The 18985-nt window shown below is 41.6% G+C and overlaps 1 protein-coding gene across 5 annotated transcripts in view; it reads right to left on the reverse strand.

Moving 5' to 3' along the window:
- The window catches only part of UNC13D (unc-13 homolog D), a gene marked incomplete at its 5' end in the record, with an annotated part of 67046 nt that overhangs the window by 29003 nt on the left and 19058 nt on the right, over window positions 1-18985 (reverse strand). For all 5 annotated transcript variants that reach the window (XM_081317999.1, XM_081317998.1, XM_081318000.1 and 2 more), the window contains 9 exons: window positions 566-670; window positions 2665-2734; window positions 2899-2967; window positions 4027-4071; window positions 5407-5596; window positions 6644-6710; window positions 9491-9550; window positions 10167-10274; window positions 13089-13121. In XM_081317999.1, the coding sequence (XP_081174125.1) occupies window positions 566-670; window positions 2665-2734; window positions 2899-2967; window positions 4027-4071; window positions 5407-5596; window positions 6644-6710; window positions 9491-9550; window positions 10167-10274; window positions 13089-13121 (747 nt within the window). The remainder of the gene's footprint in view (window positions 1-565; window positions 671-2664; window positions 2735-2898; window positions 2968-4026; window positions 4072-5406; window positions 5597-6643; window positions 6711-9490; window positions 9551-10166; window positions 10275-13088; window positions 13122-18985) is intronic.

Here is an 18985-nt window from a genome sequence, read left to right on the forward strand (position 1 = left end):
GAGAATTTTTAATTTTTAATTTTTAATTTTAACTGGGGTTTTTATTTTCTCTCAGGGTTTCATTTAATCTTTTTTAATTGTTTTAACTTTTGTTTGGATTTTCTTTTAAATACCCTGTAAACCGCCCTGAGTCCTTCGGGAAAGGGCGGTATATAAATCTAAATAAATAAATAAATAAATAAATTAGTGTATGATATATTTATCTTTCTCCAAAACATAAGCTAAAGCAGGCTCCAAATCCATAAATCAATCTTTCATCAATACAGTTTTAATTGGCTCTTAAAGTCATAAAACGTCACATCAGAACAGCAATTTAGAATACAGTATCTGAGTGTCTTCTCTCTTTGTGAAGAAGGGGGGAAGTGTTTCCCAACCAGTTCCCTACAAGGAAAAAAAGATCCCGTCCTATCTCAATGATAGGCCAACCTTGTCTCAAAGATTGCAGCAAACGAAGGCAACTGTATTGAACAGGTCTTAAAATTTAAATGAATCAAAACTGTTTAAATAAAAATTTATAAAGTACACTTTCTTTCCGTAATGGGAAATTGATTGCTCTTATTCCTACCTTCTTATGTACCAAAAGAAACTGCAGGTGGCAATGTCCTCGGTTGGGGTAAGTATCAGTGCGAGGTTCCAGCCTGTACCAGCAATCCTCCCGGCAACGCAGGTCCTACACAAGTGTGGTGAAAAGTCAGGAACCACATTACTTCTTAAAAGTGCAGTTTCTCCATTTCTACTGCTTTTCCATAAAATGGTTCTACATGCAGTCCTCAACTTATGACCACAACTGAGCAAAAAATCTCTGTTGTTGAGATATTTGTTAAGTGAGTTTTGCCCCCATTTTATGACCTTTGCTGCCACAGTTATTAAGTGAATCACTGCAGCTGACAAATTATGTGCATCTGACTTCCCCATTGATTTTTGCTTGTGAAAAAGGTTGCCGAAGGGAATCACATGACCTTGGGACACAGCAACGGTCATAGGCATGAACCAGTTGCCAAGCATCTGAATTTTGATCACATGATCACGGGGATGCTTCAAAGATTGTAAATGTGAAAAATGATCATGTCGCTTTTTTCAGTGCTGTCGTAACTTTTAATGGTAACTTTAAATGAACTGTTGTAAGTTGAGGACTACCTTACTTTCATCAGGAAATGCAGTGTCTCAATTAATTTAGAAATTAAGAAATTGAGCAAGCAAGAGGAATCACTCAAATGGATCCACCTATTTTACCTCTTTGTATTGTAATTGAATTTCAGTGCAAGAATTAATGGCTTCAACTGATTCATGAGTACAGACCCTGAGAAGGTTCTTCAGGAATATTCCCTGGTAACAAGCACACATTTTGGTTTCCTGCCTCCCCAATTTATTGCACTCCAGATATATTGAACCAACTCCACAATTCTGATGCTAGCTGGGACATCTGTATGGCATCTAGCTAGGAAAGATAAATCTGTTCTTGAATTAAGTTGTAGTTGGCATAGCTGAAGATCTTTATAGAGCCACTCAAGTTCTCATAAACCCTGGTCATATACTATCCAGGGACCAAATAGAAATTGACACCGAGGGCTGCAATATAGGCCTTTACAATATTTTTTCTGATTATTCCAGCAAAATCTATCGTTTTCTTACAGCATTTTCATCAGGTCTAGTGTTTGTAAAAGGGACGCGGTGGCTCAGTGGGTTAGGACGCTGAGCTTGTCGATCAGAAGGTCGGCAGTTTGGCGGGTTGAATCCCGAGTGCCGCGTAGCAGAGTGAGCGCCTGTTACTCGTCCCAGCTTCTGCCAACCTAGCAGTTCGAAAGCACGTAAAAAATGCAAGTAGAAAAATAGGGACCACTACGGTGGGAAGGTAACAGCGTTCCGTGCGCCTTTGGCGTCTAGTCATGCCGGCCACATGACCACGGAGACGTCCTCGGACAAGCGCTGGCTCTTCGGCTTTGAAACGGAGATGAGCACCGGCCCCTAGAGTCGGAAACGACTAGCACACATGTGCGGGGGAACCTTTACCTTTACCTTTAGTGTTTGTAAAAGGAGTCTCAGATTTATTTAGAGCAAGGTGACATATTCCGCTACCAACTTGTTTCATGTCACATAAAAGCCACACTTCACTTGACATTTCAGTTTACCTTTTTATTTAATGGCATTTATGTTGCTGTCTAAGGGCTTAGATCAGGGGTGTCAAACTCAATTTCATTGAGGGCCACATCAGCATTGCAGTTGCCCTCAGGGGGGCAGGTAGGTGTGGCCTGGGTGGGCGTGGCCTACTGGGTGGGCGTGGCTAAAGTGCGTATGGCCTACTGGGTGGGCGTGGCCAGCTCTACATCGTTCGCATCAAGGGTGCCAATGGGGGCCTGGGCAGGAGTGGGACAGATCTGAGGGTCTCTGGCAGGAGGAGGGTCTCTGGGCCAGGGCCAAGGCAGTGGGGGCCGTTCTCTCACTGTTTCCAGGATGGCTTCGCGGGCCGCATGAAACCAGTTCGCGGGCCAAATCCGGCCCCTGGGCCTTGTGTTTGTCATGTCTGGCTTAGATAGATCAGAGCTAAAGAAATACTTATCTGTCCAAGATCAAGGTGGGGTGTGTGTGTGTGTGTGTGTGTGTGTGTGTGTGTGTGTGTTTGTGTGTGTCAGCATTATTCTGGCAACATGCTATTCCCTTTCTTACCTGCAGACGAATGACCACATTCCCCAGGAAATCATCTTGTCCTTTATTTTTACGAGCGTCCTTAATAATTCTGAGTAGGAAAAAGCAAAACAAGGACAAAGATGATGGAACATTTCTCTTGTACCAAAGAGAAACAAAACATGCTGCCTTATTTAAATGTTTTGTTTAGTCTTATCAGCTGAATTATGTAATTAACAGAATTTCATATACAAAAAGCTCATTATCAGCCCAAACCTCTTCAGGCCACGGAGGTCACTCAGTTCTTCCAGTTTCTGCCGTACAGGTTCAACAGCATCAAAATCCCTAAAAGAAAGCAAATAAAAATATGCCGTGATACTCCTTTTCAAGACCTCCAGGAAACAGAAATTAAAAAAATCAAGCAAAAAGAGCAATTGTTTGATTATATGCCATCAAGTGGGGGTTGACTCTCAGAAGCCACCTAGATATCTACTTTCTCCAAAATGATCTGTCCCCGAGCTGGCACTTCTTCTAAAGGTGGAGAAGAGCAATATCTGGACTTAAAATCACCTGCTCTTATTTTGCTTACTTAGGGGACGTTCCAACCCCTCAGAGATGTTTAAAAGTGAACAGTTTGCAGCCCATAATAATCCCCTGCCCCTTTTTGAAGACCTTAGAACCTCTTCTGAGTACCGTAATTTTTGAAAAATGACAGCACAGTTCTTTGGTATTTTCAGATGGGAAACAAACTATAGTTGACATATAAGAAAAATAAAGAGAGCCCCTCCTCCACAACTATTGCTTTACCTACATCTGTGATAGCCTCGCTCACTTTATGGCTCTTAGCCTACAGGAATATTAAATGTTCATCTAGGCACAATTCTTAGTTCCCTTAAGAATTTCCTTGTTTGAGACATAGCATGAAAGAAATGTAGTGAGAGGTTCCGCTTACTCAGAAAAGGATTTATTCACATTAAGCATATATTTTTTTGAGATGACTGACAGTTCTGGGGCACTATAGTGTTTGCTTTGAGTCTGCCACAGGATGAAATATCAAACCAATCACTGTTATCTGAAAAGTATGTTTATATACTTTTATCTTGTGCAAATCGTTAAATAACCAGAGAAAGAATGCAGAGCCTGCCTGGTTGATAAAATCCTTCCCAACCCCTTCATGAACCGTGGCCTTATGCTCGTGGATGCACACATGCACTGGAAGCTCAGTCGGGCTGCATATGCTCCACTCTGGTCATCCCTAAGTGGTCTGCTGCTACCCCCTCATTATGTTGGACTGTGTTTGCCTGATGAATCTATCGCCTTTCTGGCTTCCTTTGGAACACTTGTCCTCAAATTTCAATGAGATACAGTGCAATTCAGTAGGGATGAAGAGCCAGTTCTGCTTACCAGATATCTAGCTGGAATTCAGTGTTTTCTATATCTTCAAACTCCCTGAAAGAAACAGTTAAAAAACATGACCAATGCAAAGGAACACTGGAGTGGGAAGGTGTACACAATCCCCTTACCTGCAAGGATAGATAAAATAGAGCTAAACCCACCCACTCTCACATGCCAGCAGGAACAATTATCCATTCACTGAGCCAATGTAAAAGGACTACATCCGCATATAGATGTACATCAGGGTCCTTTTCCACTAAGTGATAAGAAAAGTGCATTTGGGTGGAGCTAGTAGATGAATAGGGACGCGGTGGCTCAGTGGGTTAGGACACTGAGCTTGTCATCAGAAGGTCGGCAGTTTGGCGGGTCGAGTCCCGAGTGCCGCGTAACAGAGTGAGCGCCTGTTACTCGTCCCAGCTTCTGCCAACCTAGCAGTTCGAAAGCACATAAAAATGCAAGTAGAAAAATAGGGACCACTACGGTGGGAAGGTAACAGCGTTCCGTGCGCCTTTGGCATCTAGTCATGCAGGCCACATGACCACGGAGACGTCCTTGGACAAGTGCTGGCTCTTCGGCTTTGAAACAGAGATGAGCACCGGCCCCTAGAGTCGGAAACAACTAGCACGCATGTGCGGGGGAACCTTTACCTTTACTAGTAGATGAATAGGCATATAGAGATGATGGTCAGCAAATATGAACATAATTATATGAACAAAAAATGAATGAGAAGCATAGATTCAGTTCACCAACCTCTTTCGTAGCTAATGATAGAAATGAAAGGTTAGAGAATATAGCAACTGATCTTAAAAACCAACCATACCAAACTTTCCCAACCTACGTTCTCTAAGATACCTCAAATTATGACTCCCAGAAAATGGAGTCCAATCCATCTGGAGCAGTATTTTTCAACCATGGCAACTTTAAGATATGTGGACTTCAACTCCCAGAATTCCCCAGCTAGCATGGAGAAGTTAAAGTTGCCAGGATTGAAAAACACTGATCCGAAGGCTTTCGGGCCACCCTATGCTACTAGCTTAAAATCAATGGCTATTGTACAGGAAGAGGTCTAGCAGTGTGATTACACCTTTCCAGTATCTGTACTGTAACCCACCAAGGCCTCACCTCTCTCAGGCCTTGGCCATAAAAAAAAATCTATCAGATGCTATTTGCCTTATGGCAAACTCTTGCTGGGTCTTTAGCTTCAAACAACCACCTGTTCATCTCTCTCACCTGATTTTTCCCCCCCAATAGTCAATCAAGACCATTTCCTGGATATAGTATTACACCATTTTCCAGCTTTAGAAATTATCTTTAAGTTTCATTTTCTAATAAGTCCAATTTTCTGTTAAGGCCAACACAAATTAAATATGCTAAAGAGATGGGACATACAGAATGAAGGTTTCATCCCACACTGGATTTAATGTCTGATGGATGACTTGCGTGCGATGGGTCTGGTCCTCTGGCAGCAGGTGCTTCACCACACCCTTAGATCGCCTTTTGTTCTGATGAGGAGAAACAAGGCCTGAAGGGCCCTGGATTTTCTTTTCTATCCCTAGGAGGCAGTATGGGTCACTTAGTCCTGAAAGCAAAGAAGGAATTTTAAAATGCGCAGGGGTCATGTGCTATGTTAAGGTTTTATAATGAGTAGCAGAACTATGGCAGAAGTCCTCTAAACTTTTCTTTCCCCATTCCACTATTAGTCTTGATATTGTGCGTGATCATTATTTTCCACTATCCCTGGAAATCCAAGGGGGGGGGGGTGGAAAACGTTGCATTACTTTGCTTCATTCATTTTCCACCGTCAATTAATTTACACCACGCAGGCAACTTCTTTTAATCGGAGGGATCATCGTCTGCTTCCTCTTTCTTCTGATAATTACACTCAGCCTCCTCTAAATATTTCAGGCAACAAAAGATGGCCCACTGTTATATTATGGCTTAATTGTACTGTGTGTGAACTAAGTTCAGGAACCATGATTCAAACAAGGCAAGGCTTAACAGATATCAACCCAATCAAAGTGTTGTTTAGGATTACCTTGAGAACTATAAGCAAACTGTCCAAAGCATAAGCCTTTCCCTTATGCTCTCCAACTAAAATAGTAGGCTGCCTTGCGGGGAACAATTTGTAGAAGGTGATATAACAGTACAGGCAGAAAAGCATCCTTCCTTCAGACTTGAAATTTTATATTCGTTAGTATTGTTTTAATAGCATAGTAATATATCTCTCTGTTTGTGTGTGTCTCTCTCTCTGTCTCTCTGTCATCTGTAGTCTGTCTCTCTGTCATCTGTAGTCTGTCTCTCTCTCTCTGTCTCTGTCTCTCTGAATTTGTTTCTCCCAAGTGGCATTATATGAAATTTTGTACTGCGTTCCATTTAGGAATATGCCTGATACATGCCAACGATTCCTTAAGATTAGTGGGCACATCTTAACTCAACTTGTCAGAAGGCAGAAAATGTCCATGAGCATGCAAGAAACAAAAGGATTTAAAGTTCCCTTCCTAGCAGACAGCTCATGTACGGTAGTATCTTCCCTCAACAAGTTCCTTCAAAATGTTGAAACTAAATGGACAGTTGAATTCTCCCCCCTCTCTCTCTTTTGAGCTGTGGTATATTTTTTTCAACTCACCACTGACATCTTTACCCAGAATATTTTTGGCTTGCTTCACCGTGGCTTTCAGACAAAAAATTGGCCTCTGAAAAACAAAAAGAGAAGATCTTAACATGAGGAACTAGTTATCAGGTAAACACAATAGGACAATCATGGTGAAGCTTTTAGAGACCGAGTGCCCAAACTGCGACCCAAAACTCACTTATATATCATTGGGTGCCAGGTGAGCGTGGCCCACTGGGTGGATGTGGCCCATTGGGTGGGTGTAGCTGCAGTGGTAACGGCAGACTGGGTGAAACTAAAATGTTCAATCAATTAATTCCAACTTTGCAAGATCTTTTTTTTCCTGCAAGAAGTTGAAATTGATTGATTGATTGAAACTTTTTTTTTGCACACAGCGGCAGAGACCTAAAGCGAAAAGGTTTTATAAAAGCCAGCTGAAGGCCTAGAACTGGGGCGACAGTGCAGATGCCCACAGAGAGGGCTTGCATGCGACCTGTGCCATGCGTCCCATAGGTTCGCCACCATGGACTTAGGGTTAGGGTTAGATCACCATGAACTCATACAGCAAAATGGATATTGCCAACAAACTCAGAGTGCTTGGGTATGGTTAGGAGCGCACTTATTATTTATTTATTTATTTATTTATTTATTTATTTATTTATTTATTTATTTATTTATTTATTTATTTATTTATTTATTTATTTTTGGGACTTATATGCCGCCCTATCTCCCGAAGGACTCAGGGCGGCTAACAACAATAAAAACAACAATACAAAAGTTTAAAAAAATAAATAAACAGCCCCAAAATAAATTAACTAAACACTTACTTTTCTAGGCTGCCCTATGTTTCCTGTTAAAATACATGGGAAAATCCCATTGGATGAAAATTCCACTTAGGGTTAGAGTTAGGTCACCATGAACTCATACAGCAAAATGGACATTGCCAACAAACTTGGAGTGCTTGGGTATGGTTAGGAGGGCACTTACCTTTCTAGGCTGCCCTATCTATGTTTCCTGGTAAAATCCATGGAAAAATCCCATTGGAGGAAAATTCCACTTAGGGTTAGGGTTAGGTCACCATGAACTCATACAGCAAAATGGACATCACCAACAAACTGGGAGTGCTTGGGTATGGTTAGGAGCGCACTTACTTTTCTAGGCTGCCCTATCTATGTTTCCTGGTAAAATACATGGGAAAATCCCCTAGGTGGAAAATTCCACTTAGGGTTAGGGTTGTTGTTGTTAGTTGCGAAATCGTGTCTGACCCATCGTGACCCCATGTACAACATTCCTCCATGCCTTCCTGTCCTCTACCATCTTCTGGAGTCCATTTAGGCTCACACCTACTGCTTCAGTGACTCCATTCAGCCACCTCATTCTCTGTCATCCCCTTCTTCTCTTGCCCTCAACCTTTCCCAGCATTAGGCTCTTCTCCAGTGAGTCCTTCCTTCTTATTCGGTGGCCAAAGTATTTGAGTTTCAACTTCAGGATCTAGCCTTTTAAAAAGCAGTCAGGGTTGATCTCCTCTAGTATTGACCGGTTTGATCGCCTTGCAGTCCAAGGGACTCACAGGAGTCTTCTCCAGCACCATAGTTTAAAGACTTCAATTCTTTGGTGCTCAGCCTTTCTTATGGTCCAACTTTCACAGCCATACAGTGCAACTGGGAAGACCATAGCCTTGACTATACACACTTTTGTTGGCAGGGTGATGTCTCTGGTTTTTAGTGTGCTGTCTAGATTTGCCATGGCTTTCCTCCCCAGGAGCAAGTGTCTTTTAATTTCTTGGCTGCAGTCCCTGTCTGTGGTGATCTTGGAGTCCAGGAAAATAAAATCTGTCACTACCTCCCTTTCTTCCCCATCTATTTGACAGGAATAAAGAGAGCCGGATGCCATGATCTTGGTTTTCTTAATGTTTAGTTTCAACCGAACTTTTGCACTCTCCTTCTTCACTCGCAACAAGAGGCTCTTTAGGGTAGGGTTAGGTCACTATGAACTCATACAGCAAAATGTACATTGCCAACAAACTCGGAGTGCTTGGGTATGGTTAGGAGGGCACTTATTTTTCTAGGCTGCCCTATCTATGTTTCCTGGTAAAATACATGGGGAAATCCCATTGGAGGAAAATTCCACTTAGGATTAGGTCACCATGAACTCATAGAGGAAAATGGACATTGCCAGCAAACTCAGAGTGCTTGGGTATGGTTAGGAGGGCACTTACTTTTCTCGGCTGCCCTATCTATGTTTCCTGGCAAAATACATGGGAAAATCTCATTGGAGGAAAATTCCACTTAGGGTGAGGGTTAGGTCACCATGAACTCAGGGAGCAAAATGGACATTGCCAACAAGCTCGGAGTTCTTTGGTATGTTTAGGAGGGCACTAACTTTTCTAGCCTGCCCTATCTATGTTTCCTGGTAAAATACATGGGAAAATCCCATTAGAGGAAAATTCCACTTAGGGTTAGGGTTAGGGTTAGGTCATCATGAACTCATAGAGCAACATGGACGTCGCCATTTTTTTTTATGCACACGGTGACGGAGGCCTAAAACAAAAAGGTTTTATAAAACCCAGCTGAAGGCCTAGAATTGGGGCGACATCATGCGTGCTAACAGAGACGGCTCTGTGTGCCATCTGTGGCACGCGTGCCACAGGTTCACCACCATGGGAATAGGATCTGGAATGTCAAAGTTGATATAATCATTAAAATGAGAAAGTCTAATGATGAATAATCATAACATGAATAATTAAAACTAATCTGGAATTTAAACAACAAAACATACTTGAAAACCCTTTGCAACTAAATAAATAGAACAATTCCATAATAACAACCAACGAGTGAATGGAAAATTGGAGTTAGATCTTACCTCTAGCTCTTTGACCCTCTGTAATATAATTTGATGCTCTCCTGGATCAATACTGAAGGCCTGATTTGGATGTCAGAAACAAAATTTTCAGAGTGAGAGTATGATTTCAATATTACCCAAAATAGGAAAGCCCCCCAAAGTAAAATCAAACACACAATAGAACATGAGTTTCTTTTAACAAGGGATTAATATTCTGTATCCTGAAGTCATATCTTCCTCGTAATTTTAAAAGCCCTTGGTTTCTAATCTATTCAAACCTTTGGCAAGAAGCCCAAAGACAGGGTGATGGGTGCGTGGGGGGCGGGGGGGGGAGAGGAAGAAAGGAAGGGAGAAAAACAGAGCCATGGAGCATCCTGCCTACCAACATAGTTACAGTACCATACTGCAGAGAGCAGCTATTTGTTTCATTAGCACTTGGAGAGAGAGAAAACACATACACTGAAGAAGAAAGAAAAGAATGTAGTCTTAAGTGCAGCCTAAAGCCTTGAAGATGAATAAGATTACAGGGCTTTTTTTCTCATAGAACGCTCAGAACGGAGTTCCGGCACCTTTTTTGGATGGAACCTTGTAGGGTAGGCAAGGTGGGTTGTATGACACATGTGAGTTCCGGCACCTTTTTCTTTTACAAAAAAAGCACTGAATAAGAAGATACATGAATTTGTTTCTTTAACCCAACCTTTTGCACATATTCATAGAGCTCATCTGAATCAGAAACATGATTCTGTTCCACTTGGCCCACACGATGGAGAATGGTGTAAAGGACCTCTTCGTACAGCAGGGTGAGCTGCAACAACGATTAAACAAAAATTAAAAACAGATCAGAATCAAATCAGCATAATTTGGATTAGCAGGGTTGCAAACTATTTTACAGTTTGCAAATATTTTGTACAATTTAAAAGCAATACAAATTTAGGAAGAAAAAAAAAGAAGGAAAGTAAAGAGATAAGTAAACAAGAAAAAAAAAATTAAAGAGTCCATCTAAAAGCATGAGCATGTGGGAGTACAACAGCAGGCTAAACAGACTACTAAAACAATGATGTGTCAAAGTCCAGCAGAAATTCAAAACATGGCTGACGGATAAAAATATAAGAGCCGCCCAAGGAAAACTAGACTCCTCTATTTGTCTTCTTAATTGTAGCAATAGTCTGTGGCAAGATGGACGAAAACTAGCTGATCAGAATCCAATACACTTAGATTAGGAAATGAAGGGGTGGGGGGTGGGAGAGAAAATCATGAGAAGTGTGTAACAATAGGTAGATGGACTGGAAGAGATTCTCTCTTCTACAGTTAACTATTTTATTTGCCCCTCTTTGTCTGCTACTCCTTTTACTATCTTTTCCACATTAGGAAATCTTTCCTGAATCAAGGCACTACAAGGCAACTTTTGGTACCTAAAGGTAAAGGTAAAGGTTCCCCCGCACATGCGTGCTAGTCGTTTCCGACTCTAGGGGCCGGTGCTCATCTCCGTTTCAAAGCCGAAGAGCCAGCGCTTGTCCGAGGACGTCTCCGTGGTCATGTGGCCGGCATGACTACACACCAAAGGCGCACGGAACACTGTTACCTTCCCACCGTAGTGGTCCCTATTTTTCTACTTGCATTTTTACGTGCTTTCGAACTGCTAGGTTGGCAGAAGCTGGGACAAGTAACAGGCGCTCACTCTGTTACGCAGCACTCGGGATTTGACCCGCCAAACTGCCGACCATCTGATTAATAAATCATGAACTGAATTACTAACAAGATAACCTGCCTTTGTTCATTTGTTGGGAAGAACTGTGTTCATCAGTGATGGGTATCTCTAATTAGTTGTGCTGAAAAGAAGGAACGTACTAAAGAGACCATCATATTCAAGCTTTTGATTCCGTTGATACAATTGCAGCGTGCATTGTTGCCTTCTGTGCTGATTGTGCCCAACAGGGATGTAGGGGAGGACATAAATTCTCTAGGTTCGCCCCTCCCAAAGGTTACCATCGCAAGCCAACCCCACATGCTTTCTAAATCCCCAGCAGCAAGCAGAGAGGAGAAATACCATATGAGGTCATTAGGCAGAAGGAAGTGGGAGGGCAGTGACTGAGAGGCCAGATCGCCTATATTTAATATGGTACTTGCTAGGCATTCTTTCATTTAAACCTGTCAAATTGTTTGGGGGGGGGCTGCTGTGACTAATTTTATAATAATGCTGGTTTGCTTTATATTGCATTTCACACAGTGGAAACTAGGTGCTTGCACAGAACATTTAGACTCTAGAGATTTGAATACAGTACAGCCTTTCTTTTCTAAAGGAGCAAATAATTCTAATCAAATGTTTTCATTAGGAGCTGAAAGTGGCAGGACAGCCTGAACTGAAAAAGGTCAGCATGATTTAGTGACCATTCAAAATTATAACGGCACTGAAGAAAAAGGACTTTTGACTGCTTTTCACACTTATAACCATTGCAGCATCCCCATGGTCACATAATCAAATTTCAGGTATTCGGCAACAGGCATGTATTTATGACAGTTGCGGTGTCCCATTTGTGTCCCATGTGTGACCACCATTTGTAACCTTCCCAGCTGACTTCCAACAAGCAAAGTCAGTGAGGGAAGCCAGATTCATTTAAATTCACCCATGCACTTGTGACCTCTCGCCTTGACTACTGTAACGCTCTCTACATGGGGCTGCCCTTGAGAGCCACGAGGAAGCTTCAACTGGTGCAGAGTGCAGCTGCACGAACACTTTTGGGGGCCTCCCGATACTCCCATATCACACCTCTCCTCCGTGAGCTGCACTGGCTTTCGGTTGCCTTCCGAGTGAAATTCAAGGTGCTAACAATGACATACAAAGCCCTACATGGCATGGGTCCGGATTACCTACGGGAGCACCTTCTGCCATCGTCAACACCCCTCCGTCCTGTGCGCTCCCACAGAGAGGGCCTCCTCAGGGTGCCACCGCTCAAAGAATGTTGGCTGGTGGCCCCCAGGGGGAGGGCATTCTCAGTGGGCGCACCAACCCTCTGGAACTGCTTGCCTACCGAAATCCGGATGGCCCCCGACCTTCGCACCTTCAGGCGCGACTTAAAAACTTACCTGTTCCAGCAGTCCGGCCTGGCCTGATAGCTCTTGGGGTCTCAGTTGTTTTTACTATTGTTTTTACTATTGTTTAACTGTATACCTACCTTACTCTGTACACCGCCCCGAGTCCCTCGGGAGAAGGGCGGTATATAAAAATAAATAAATAAATAAAAAGCAAAGCTCAGTTAACAACTGCCTTGCTTAGCCAGGGAAATTTTGGGCTCAGTTTGTCTGTAGGCCTCCTTAAGTAACACCAGCTGCCTGCAATTAGTGCAGGTTCGCATCCCACCAGGCTCAAGGTTGACTCAGCCTTCCATCCTTCCGAGGTAGGTAAAATGAGGACCCAGATTGTTGGGGGCAGTTAAGCTGACTTTTGTAATAATGCCGATGGGGTGTGTGTGTGTGAAAGCCCTAATAAGCAGGCATATACATAGGATGAAGGCTACTGCTAAGCTTGTAAGCCGCCCTGAGTCTTAGGAGAAGGGCGGGATATAAATGGAATTAAAATAAATAAAATAAATAAATGTTCATTAATGAATGAGATTCTCACCTGTCTCTTAGATAATTTATGGGAGAGATCCATCTACAGAAAGGGGGGAAAAAAACAATTTCACTTGATCTGCTGTAAATTCAGTTTTTAACACGCCTATAGTGTAATAGTTTTTTGGTGCAAAGGAAGAAATGCCACTTCCCATTACCAACCTGTTCATACTCCTTTATCAGTAGCACATCTTGTGGGTGTAAATGAGAAGTCTTTTACATCCGAATTGTACACCGGAATCAATTGCTGGCTTTCAGACACCAGGTTAAGGCATTGCTTATTTACCATACATTTTAAAATATTGGTGGTTTTATTTATTTGTTATATCTATCATATAGAGGTAGAACAGTTTACTTTATATCACCAAGGAGCCTGATTTAATGATGGATATTAGCATTATTTTAAATCAATCCCTCAAGTTTTCTTGAAATTTAGTTTTGCATTTACTAATTTTTAACACTGATATACCAAAAATAGCAAAGGCTCACTTTATACATTTTATATTAAATTATTGAAGCAAATGCATTAGGCTTGGTACTGCTTAAGTACTACAAATATCTATCTTAGGGGAACATATTCTACACAACTTTCTCCTCAGGAACACCATGTTATATATACTATATATCCTTTAAAGGTAAAGGTAAAGGTTCCCCCGCACATGCATGCTAGTCGTTTCCGACTCTAGGGGCCAGTGCTCATCTCCATTTCAAAGCTGAAGAGCCAGCGCTTGTCCGAGGACGTCTCCATGGTCATGTGGCTGGCATGACTAGACACCAAAGGTGCACGGAACGCTGTTTCCTTCCCACTGTAGTGGTCCCTATTTTTCTACTTGCATTTTTACGTGCTTTCCAACTGCTAGGTTGGCAGAAGCTGGGACGAGTAACAGGCGCTCACTCTGTTATGCGGCACTCGGGATTCGACCCGCCAAACTGCCGACCTTCTGATCGACAAGCTCAGCGTCCTAACCCACTGAGCCACCGCGTCCCTAATATATCCTTTATACATACCTAATTCAACAGCTGTGAACACATAGCTATTTTAGCCATTGCTAACAGATAAACTGATACTTTCTTTACGCTAATTTAATGTAAACAATATGATTCAATAATTGAATCTTGTGGAATTTCACACCCCATGATGCCAAATGTATGGCTTAGGACTGTTCGTAATGAAAAGTAACATAAAATGTTTTGAATACATACATTAAAAATACTTACATAATCATCATATTCCATGACCAAATAAACAGCATTATATAATGTTCAGAAGAGGATTCAGAACTAGCAAGCAAAGAAATTTAAATACATAATAGAAAAAGTCGCTAACTTTATTTTAAACTCACTTCATTTATTATACCTCTCCATACAGTATCACCCTATATTGCCTTTTATTAAATTTCTCTGTTTTTGATGAAATCAACCACAACTTTCAACGCACCAATTCTTAATTACATAATAGAAAAGATCACTATTTTGAACAAACCATCTCCACATACTCCCTTCATTCTTTTGCCTTCAGTCCACTTTCATTTAATGCCCCATTATTCCTAACCACTGTCTTGTATGTCTTAAGTGTTATCAGAATAGTATAGTCCACCTTCCTTTAAAGTTTCAGAGAATAGAGATACAGGTGTGACATTATAGCATCTCTCCCTGTACAGGGTTTCATATGACTTCTACACCCTTTATTGGGACTCAGACATGGTGGAATGTCATAATATAGGAACTTAAAGGAAAGTAGATTGACTATTCTGATAGTACTTCTAAATATCCCTTCCTGCAGCTGCAAAGGACTTGTATTGCTTGTTAAATGAAAGCATATGTATATAATCATTTAAAGCAGGGGTGTCAAACTCAATTTCATTGAGGGCCACATCAGCATTGCGGTTGCCCTTAGGGGGCCGGGTGGGTGTGGCCAGGGTGGGCGTGGCCTGCTGGGTGGGTGTGGCTAGAGTGCATATGGCCTACTGGATGGGCGTGGCCAGCTCTACATCGTTTGCATCAAGGGTGCCTATGGGGGCCTGGGCAGGAGTGGGACAGGGGAGTGGGACAGGGAATCTGAGGGTCTCTGGAGGAAGGAGGGTCTCTGGGCCAGGGCCAAGGCAGTGGGGGCCATTCCTTCACTGTTTCCAGGATGGCTTCGCGGGCCGCATAAAACCACTTCGCAGGCCGGATCCGGCCCCCGGGCCTTGTGTTTGACATGTCTGATTTAAAGTGTAGAACTCTGAGTTGAAATTCTAAGTTTGAGCTCCATTGAGTACTTTCTCTCTATCTGTATCTGAAGTCCTGATATGGATGAAGCTGGTCACACCATGTGCTCAGCTCATTTTTCTGTTTCTTCTAACATATTCAACTTTCATTTCCATATAAAACAGTGTGCAAAAGCCTACTTTTATAGACATTTTTTTATATTTTGAGAAACACTTATTCTCAAAACTTACTATTCGCTACTTTCTACCAGCACTTGGTCTGCTGGGATGTTAAATGTGACCTCATTTTCTGAGGTTGCATCCTGGTCCTTAAGAGTGGGGCTCCATGTGCAGAACCAAATATGGGATATCTTGGGCATATTTAGCAAACAGTTAAAACCAGAGGTTATATTCCTAGACAGATCTAGAGTTAGCTGTATATCAGAATCACATTAAAATTGGATTGGGTTAACTTGTACCTCATCTGCTGTCAGAGCTACAAGGTTTTGTGACATAATATGTAAGACAAAAGAATACTTTTATTTTTTATAAATCACCAGACAAGAAATTCTAGAAATAAATATTTGTTGCAGACAGTCTTAAGGCATTCGTGTGCAGGTACTGGAAAAATTGCCCAGAGGGCCCACAAGATGGGGAATTTACAAATATAATCCATTGCACTGCATTCTACAACTTGCAGAGTAAAGTTGTTGGGCAAAAAATAAACACACAAAAACTCAGGACAGGAGATACATTTAGCTACAAGAATCGTCAGCTACAACAAGCAGCTTTAAGAGCTGATATTTAGTCATGAAGACTAATAAAAAAGAAATTCTGTGAATTAATAGGACAAAACATGGTTGGTGTGTGCCTCCCATCATAGTGCCTCCCATCAAACCTCTCCTATAAATATTGCTATTAGCTGCACATGGGTCCCTCCAAAAATGGGTCCTGCAAATAATACTGGATTTTGCATTCTTTTATAGCCGAATAACCCAAGCCCTATTTTAACTAAATTTGTCCACCCCACCCCTGAAAAAGCAGAAACCTCCCACTCTACTTGCCACAGTAAGCATTAGAATTTATTTTGTAACTATTATAGGTAGTCCTTGCTTAGTGACCATTCAGTGACCATTTGAAATTATAACAGCATTGTACATAAGATAGTTATGACTGGTCCTCAAAATTACTATTGTCACAGCATTTCCCGTGTCACAGCATCATGAGAGCTTCCCATAACCAAAGTCAATAAAGAAGCCAGCAGGAAGTCAAAGGTGGTGATCACATGTGAGCCTCACTTAATGCCCTGTGGTGATTTGCTTTATAATGGCAACAGGGGACTGCCTGGGATTGCCATTGCTAAGTGAGGTGGTCACATGATGTTGCACTTTACCCCCCACATCACTTACCAATGGAAATTCTGGTCCCAATTACCTTCATTCTAATTATCACCATTAAGTGAGGACTATCTGTAATACACTGACCCCACCAAATTTACAAAACAAGGTGGGGATGAGGTTTGACTGAGTGAGGAGAATTCAAAAAGGTAGAGTACTTCTAGCTTAACTCTTGGTGACCACATGGATAAAGCCTCATGGTTGTCTTGGTAACAAGTGGGTTGCCTTGGCTTTCTTTTGGGATGCATTAATCTCCCAGTCTAGGCAACAGCCCTGGAATCTCTTAAGACATCTCCCATTCAAGTATTCACCATCTCAGACTCCGATTTGGTGTTGTTTTTTTCTGAATCAGTTGATATCAGTTAGATGCTGTCATCTGTGATGAGCAATTTGCCCCTATTCACATTCTTCAGGATTTGCACTCACAAGTCAAATCAGACAACTTTCTTCCTCTACAAATCAAGCCAGGATTAATACTGCCACTGAAAGACAACAACAGGGCTGTGCAATGTCTTCTTACATCTAACCTGTATACTCCATCTATCAAAAATTACCCTAGTTTGTTCCTTTAAACTCCACGCTAAAGTAGGAAGTGGAACCTGCGTCTCATCAGATGCAACTGAACTACATTTTCAGCATCTCACACTATATGTTCATATTAGTCAGGTTTAAGAACCAACTAGGGTGGGGGTCTAATTCTACTTCTCTACAATTGCGATCAAGAGATGAAGCTGTCTCTTAATTCTACCTCCAGTTTAAGAGACAGAACTACAAAAAAAATGGCTTCATCATCCCTGTATGCTCCTTACCTTCTCCAAAACTTTTTAATGTTTTCAAGCATGTTTCTTTAACAATCAATATTATTATAAGGCTCTTGAGGCATTCCATGGAATCTACTGAAGTGTGAATTTAAGTGTGGTTTTATTTAGAAGCAGAAGTGCCTTAACACCTCCACAATGAGTGAAGATTTATTTTAAGCAAACTTACACAGTTGAGTTTGTTGCAAGAAAATATGAGCAAGGCTATTGCTATCACGAGGTTGGAAAAAAATAGCTTGAAAATGGGAAGGAGATTTTGGCTTTGCCCTACATTATGCAAAAGATAGAAAGTGCAGCAATACATTTGCTACTTCTGTAATTAAGACAATGAGGGAGACTGAGAAGAAGATTATGGACTCTTAGTGCCCTACCAGATTATGTTTTACTTTCTGAATAATAGTTACCGTAAAAGCCCAATTTTGAATTAAAGCTAGTCTTCCAATTTCTATCTTTCCCACCTCAGAAATCAGTTTAAAGGAATGATGATCAGATAGGCTGACCATAAAATTGTTTGATGAACACAGAGTTCAGATGTCATACAAATATAGAATGTGGTTTGATTATAGTTACTATTTTGTGTGAATTGACTACTGTGGCTTGCAAATTATGGCTTACTGCTTAAGAGCCATGCTCTCTAATCCCTTTATGGTTTACATGATACATCACAGTTAAACCATAATGTAGAGCAATGTGCAAACTAAGATGAGAGTAACTAGCAAGGCCCTGGGCAAGTTAGTCACTATTTATTTATCAGAGTCATTGAGGAAGTTAGCTAGTGAGAGGAATTCCATACTCAGAAAATGTTTAATAATGGTTAACAATATAAATACAAAATACAATGGAGTGTGAATCTACTTAGCCAACATTTTCAGGACAGGATAGCAGTGTTCCAATATCTAAGGGATCAACCTATTCTCCAAAGCACCTGAAGGCAGAATAAGAAGCAACGGACGGAAACTAATCAAGGAGAGAACTTACCTAGAATTAAGGAGACAGAACAATTAATCAGTAGAATAACTTGCTTCTAGAAGTTGTGGGAGCTCCAACACTGTACGTTTTTAAGAAGAGACTGGACAACTATTTGTCTGAATGGTATAGGGCAGGGGTAGGCAACCGTGGCTCTTTTATGACTCATGGACTTCAACTCCCAGAATTCCTGAGCCAGCTTGGCTGGCTCAGGAATTCTGGGAGTTGAAGTCCATGAGTCATAAAAGAGCCGAGGTTGCCTACCCCTGGTATAGGGTCTCCTGCTTGAGCAAGAGGTTAAGCTAAAAGACCTCCAAAGTCACTTCCAGCTCTGTTATTCTTTTCCATAGTTGTCTGGATTGATCACATTTTCAACATTCAGGTTTGCATGTTGTTTCTTTTTGCAAAAAGAAAAAATAATTAAGTCCCTCTCTAGATAGGAACCAGCAAGGCTACAGTATAGGAGCAGGTCCTCATTCTGTTCTGAGCCTTACTAAGTAGTGTTTGGCAAGTCAAGAGCATAGCCACCTCCGCAGA

This window comes from Vipera berus (assembly GCF_964194415.1).
Source record: "Vipera berus genome assembly, chromosome: 2".
NCBI classification, from domain to species: Eukaryota; Metazoa; Chordata; class Lepidosauria; order Squamata; family Viperidae; genus Vipera; species Vipera berus.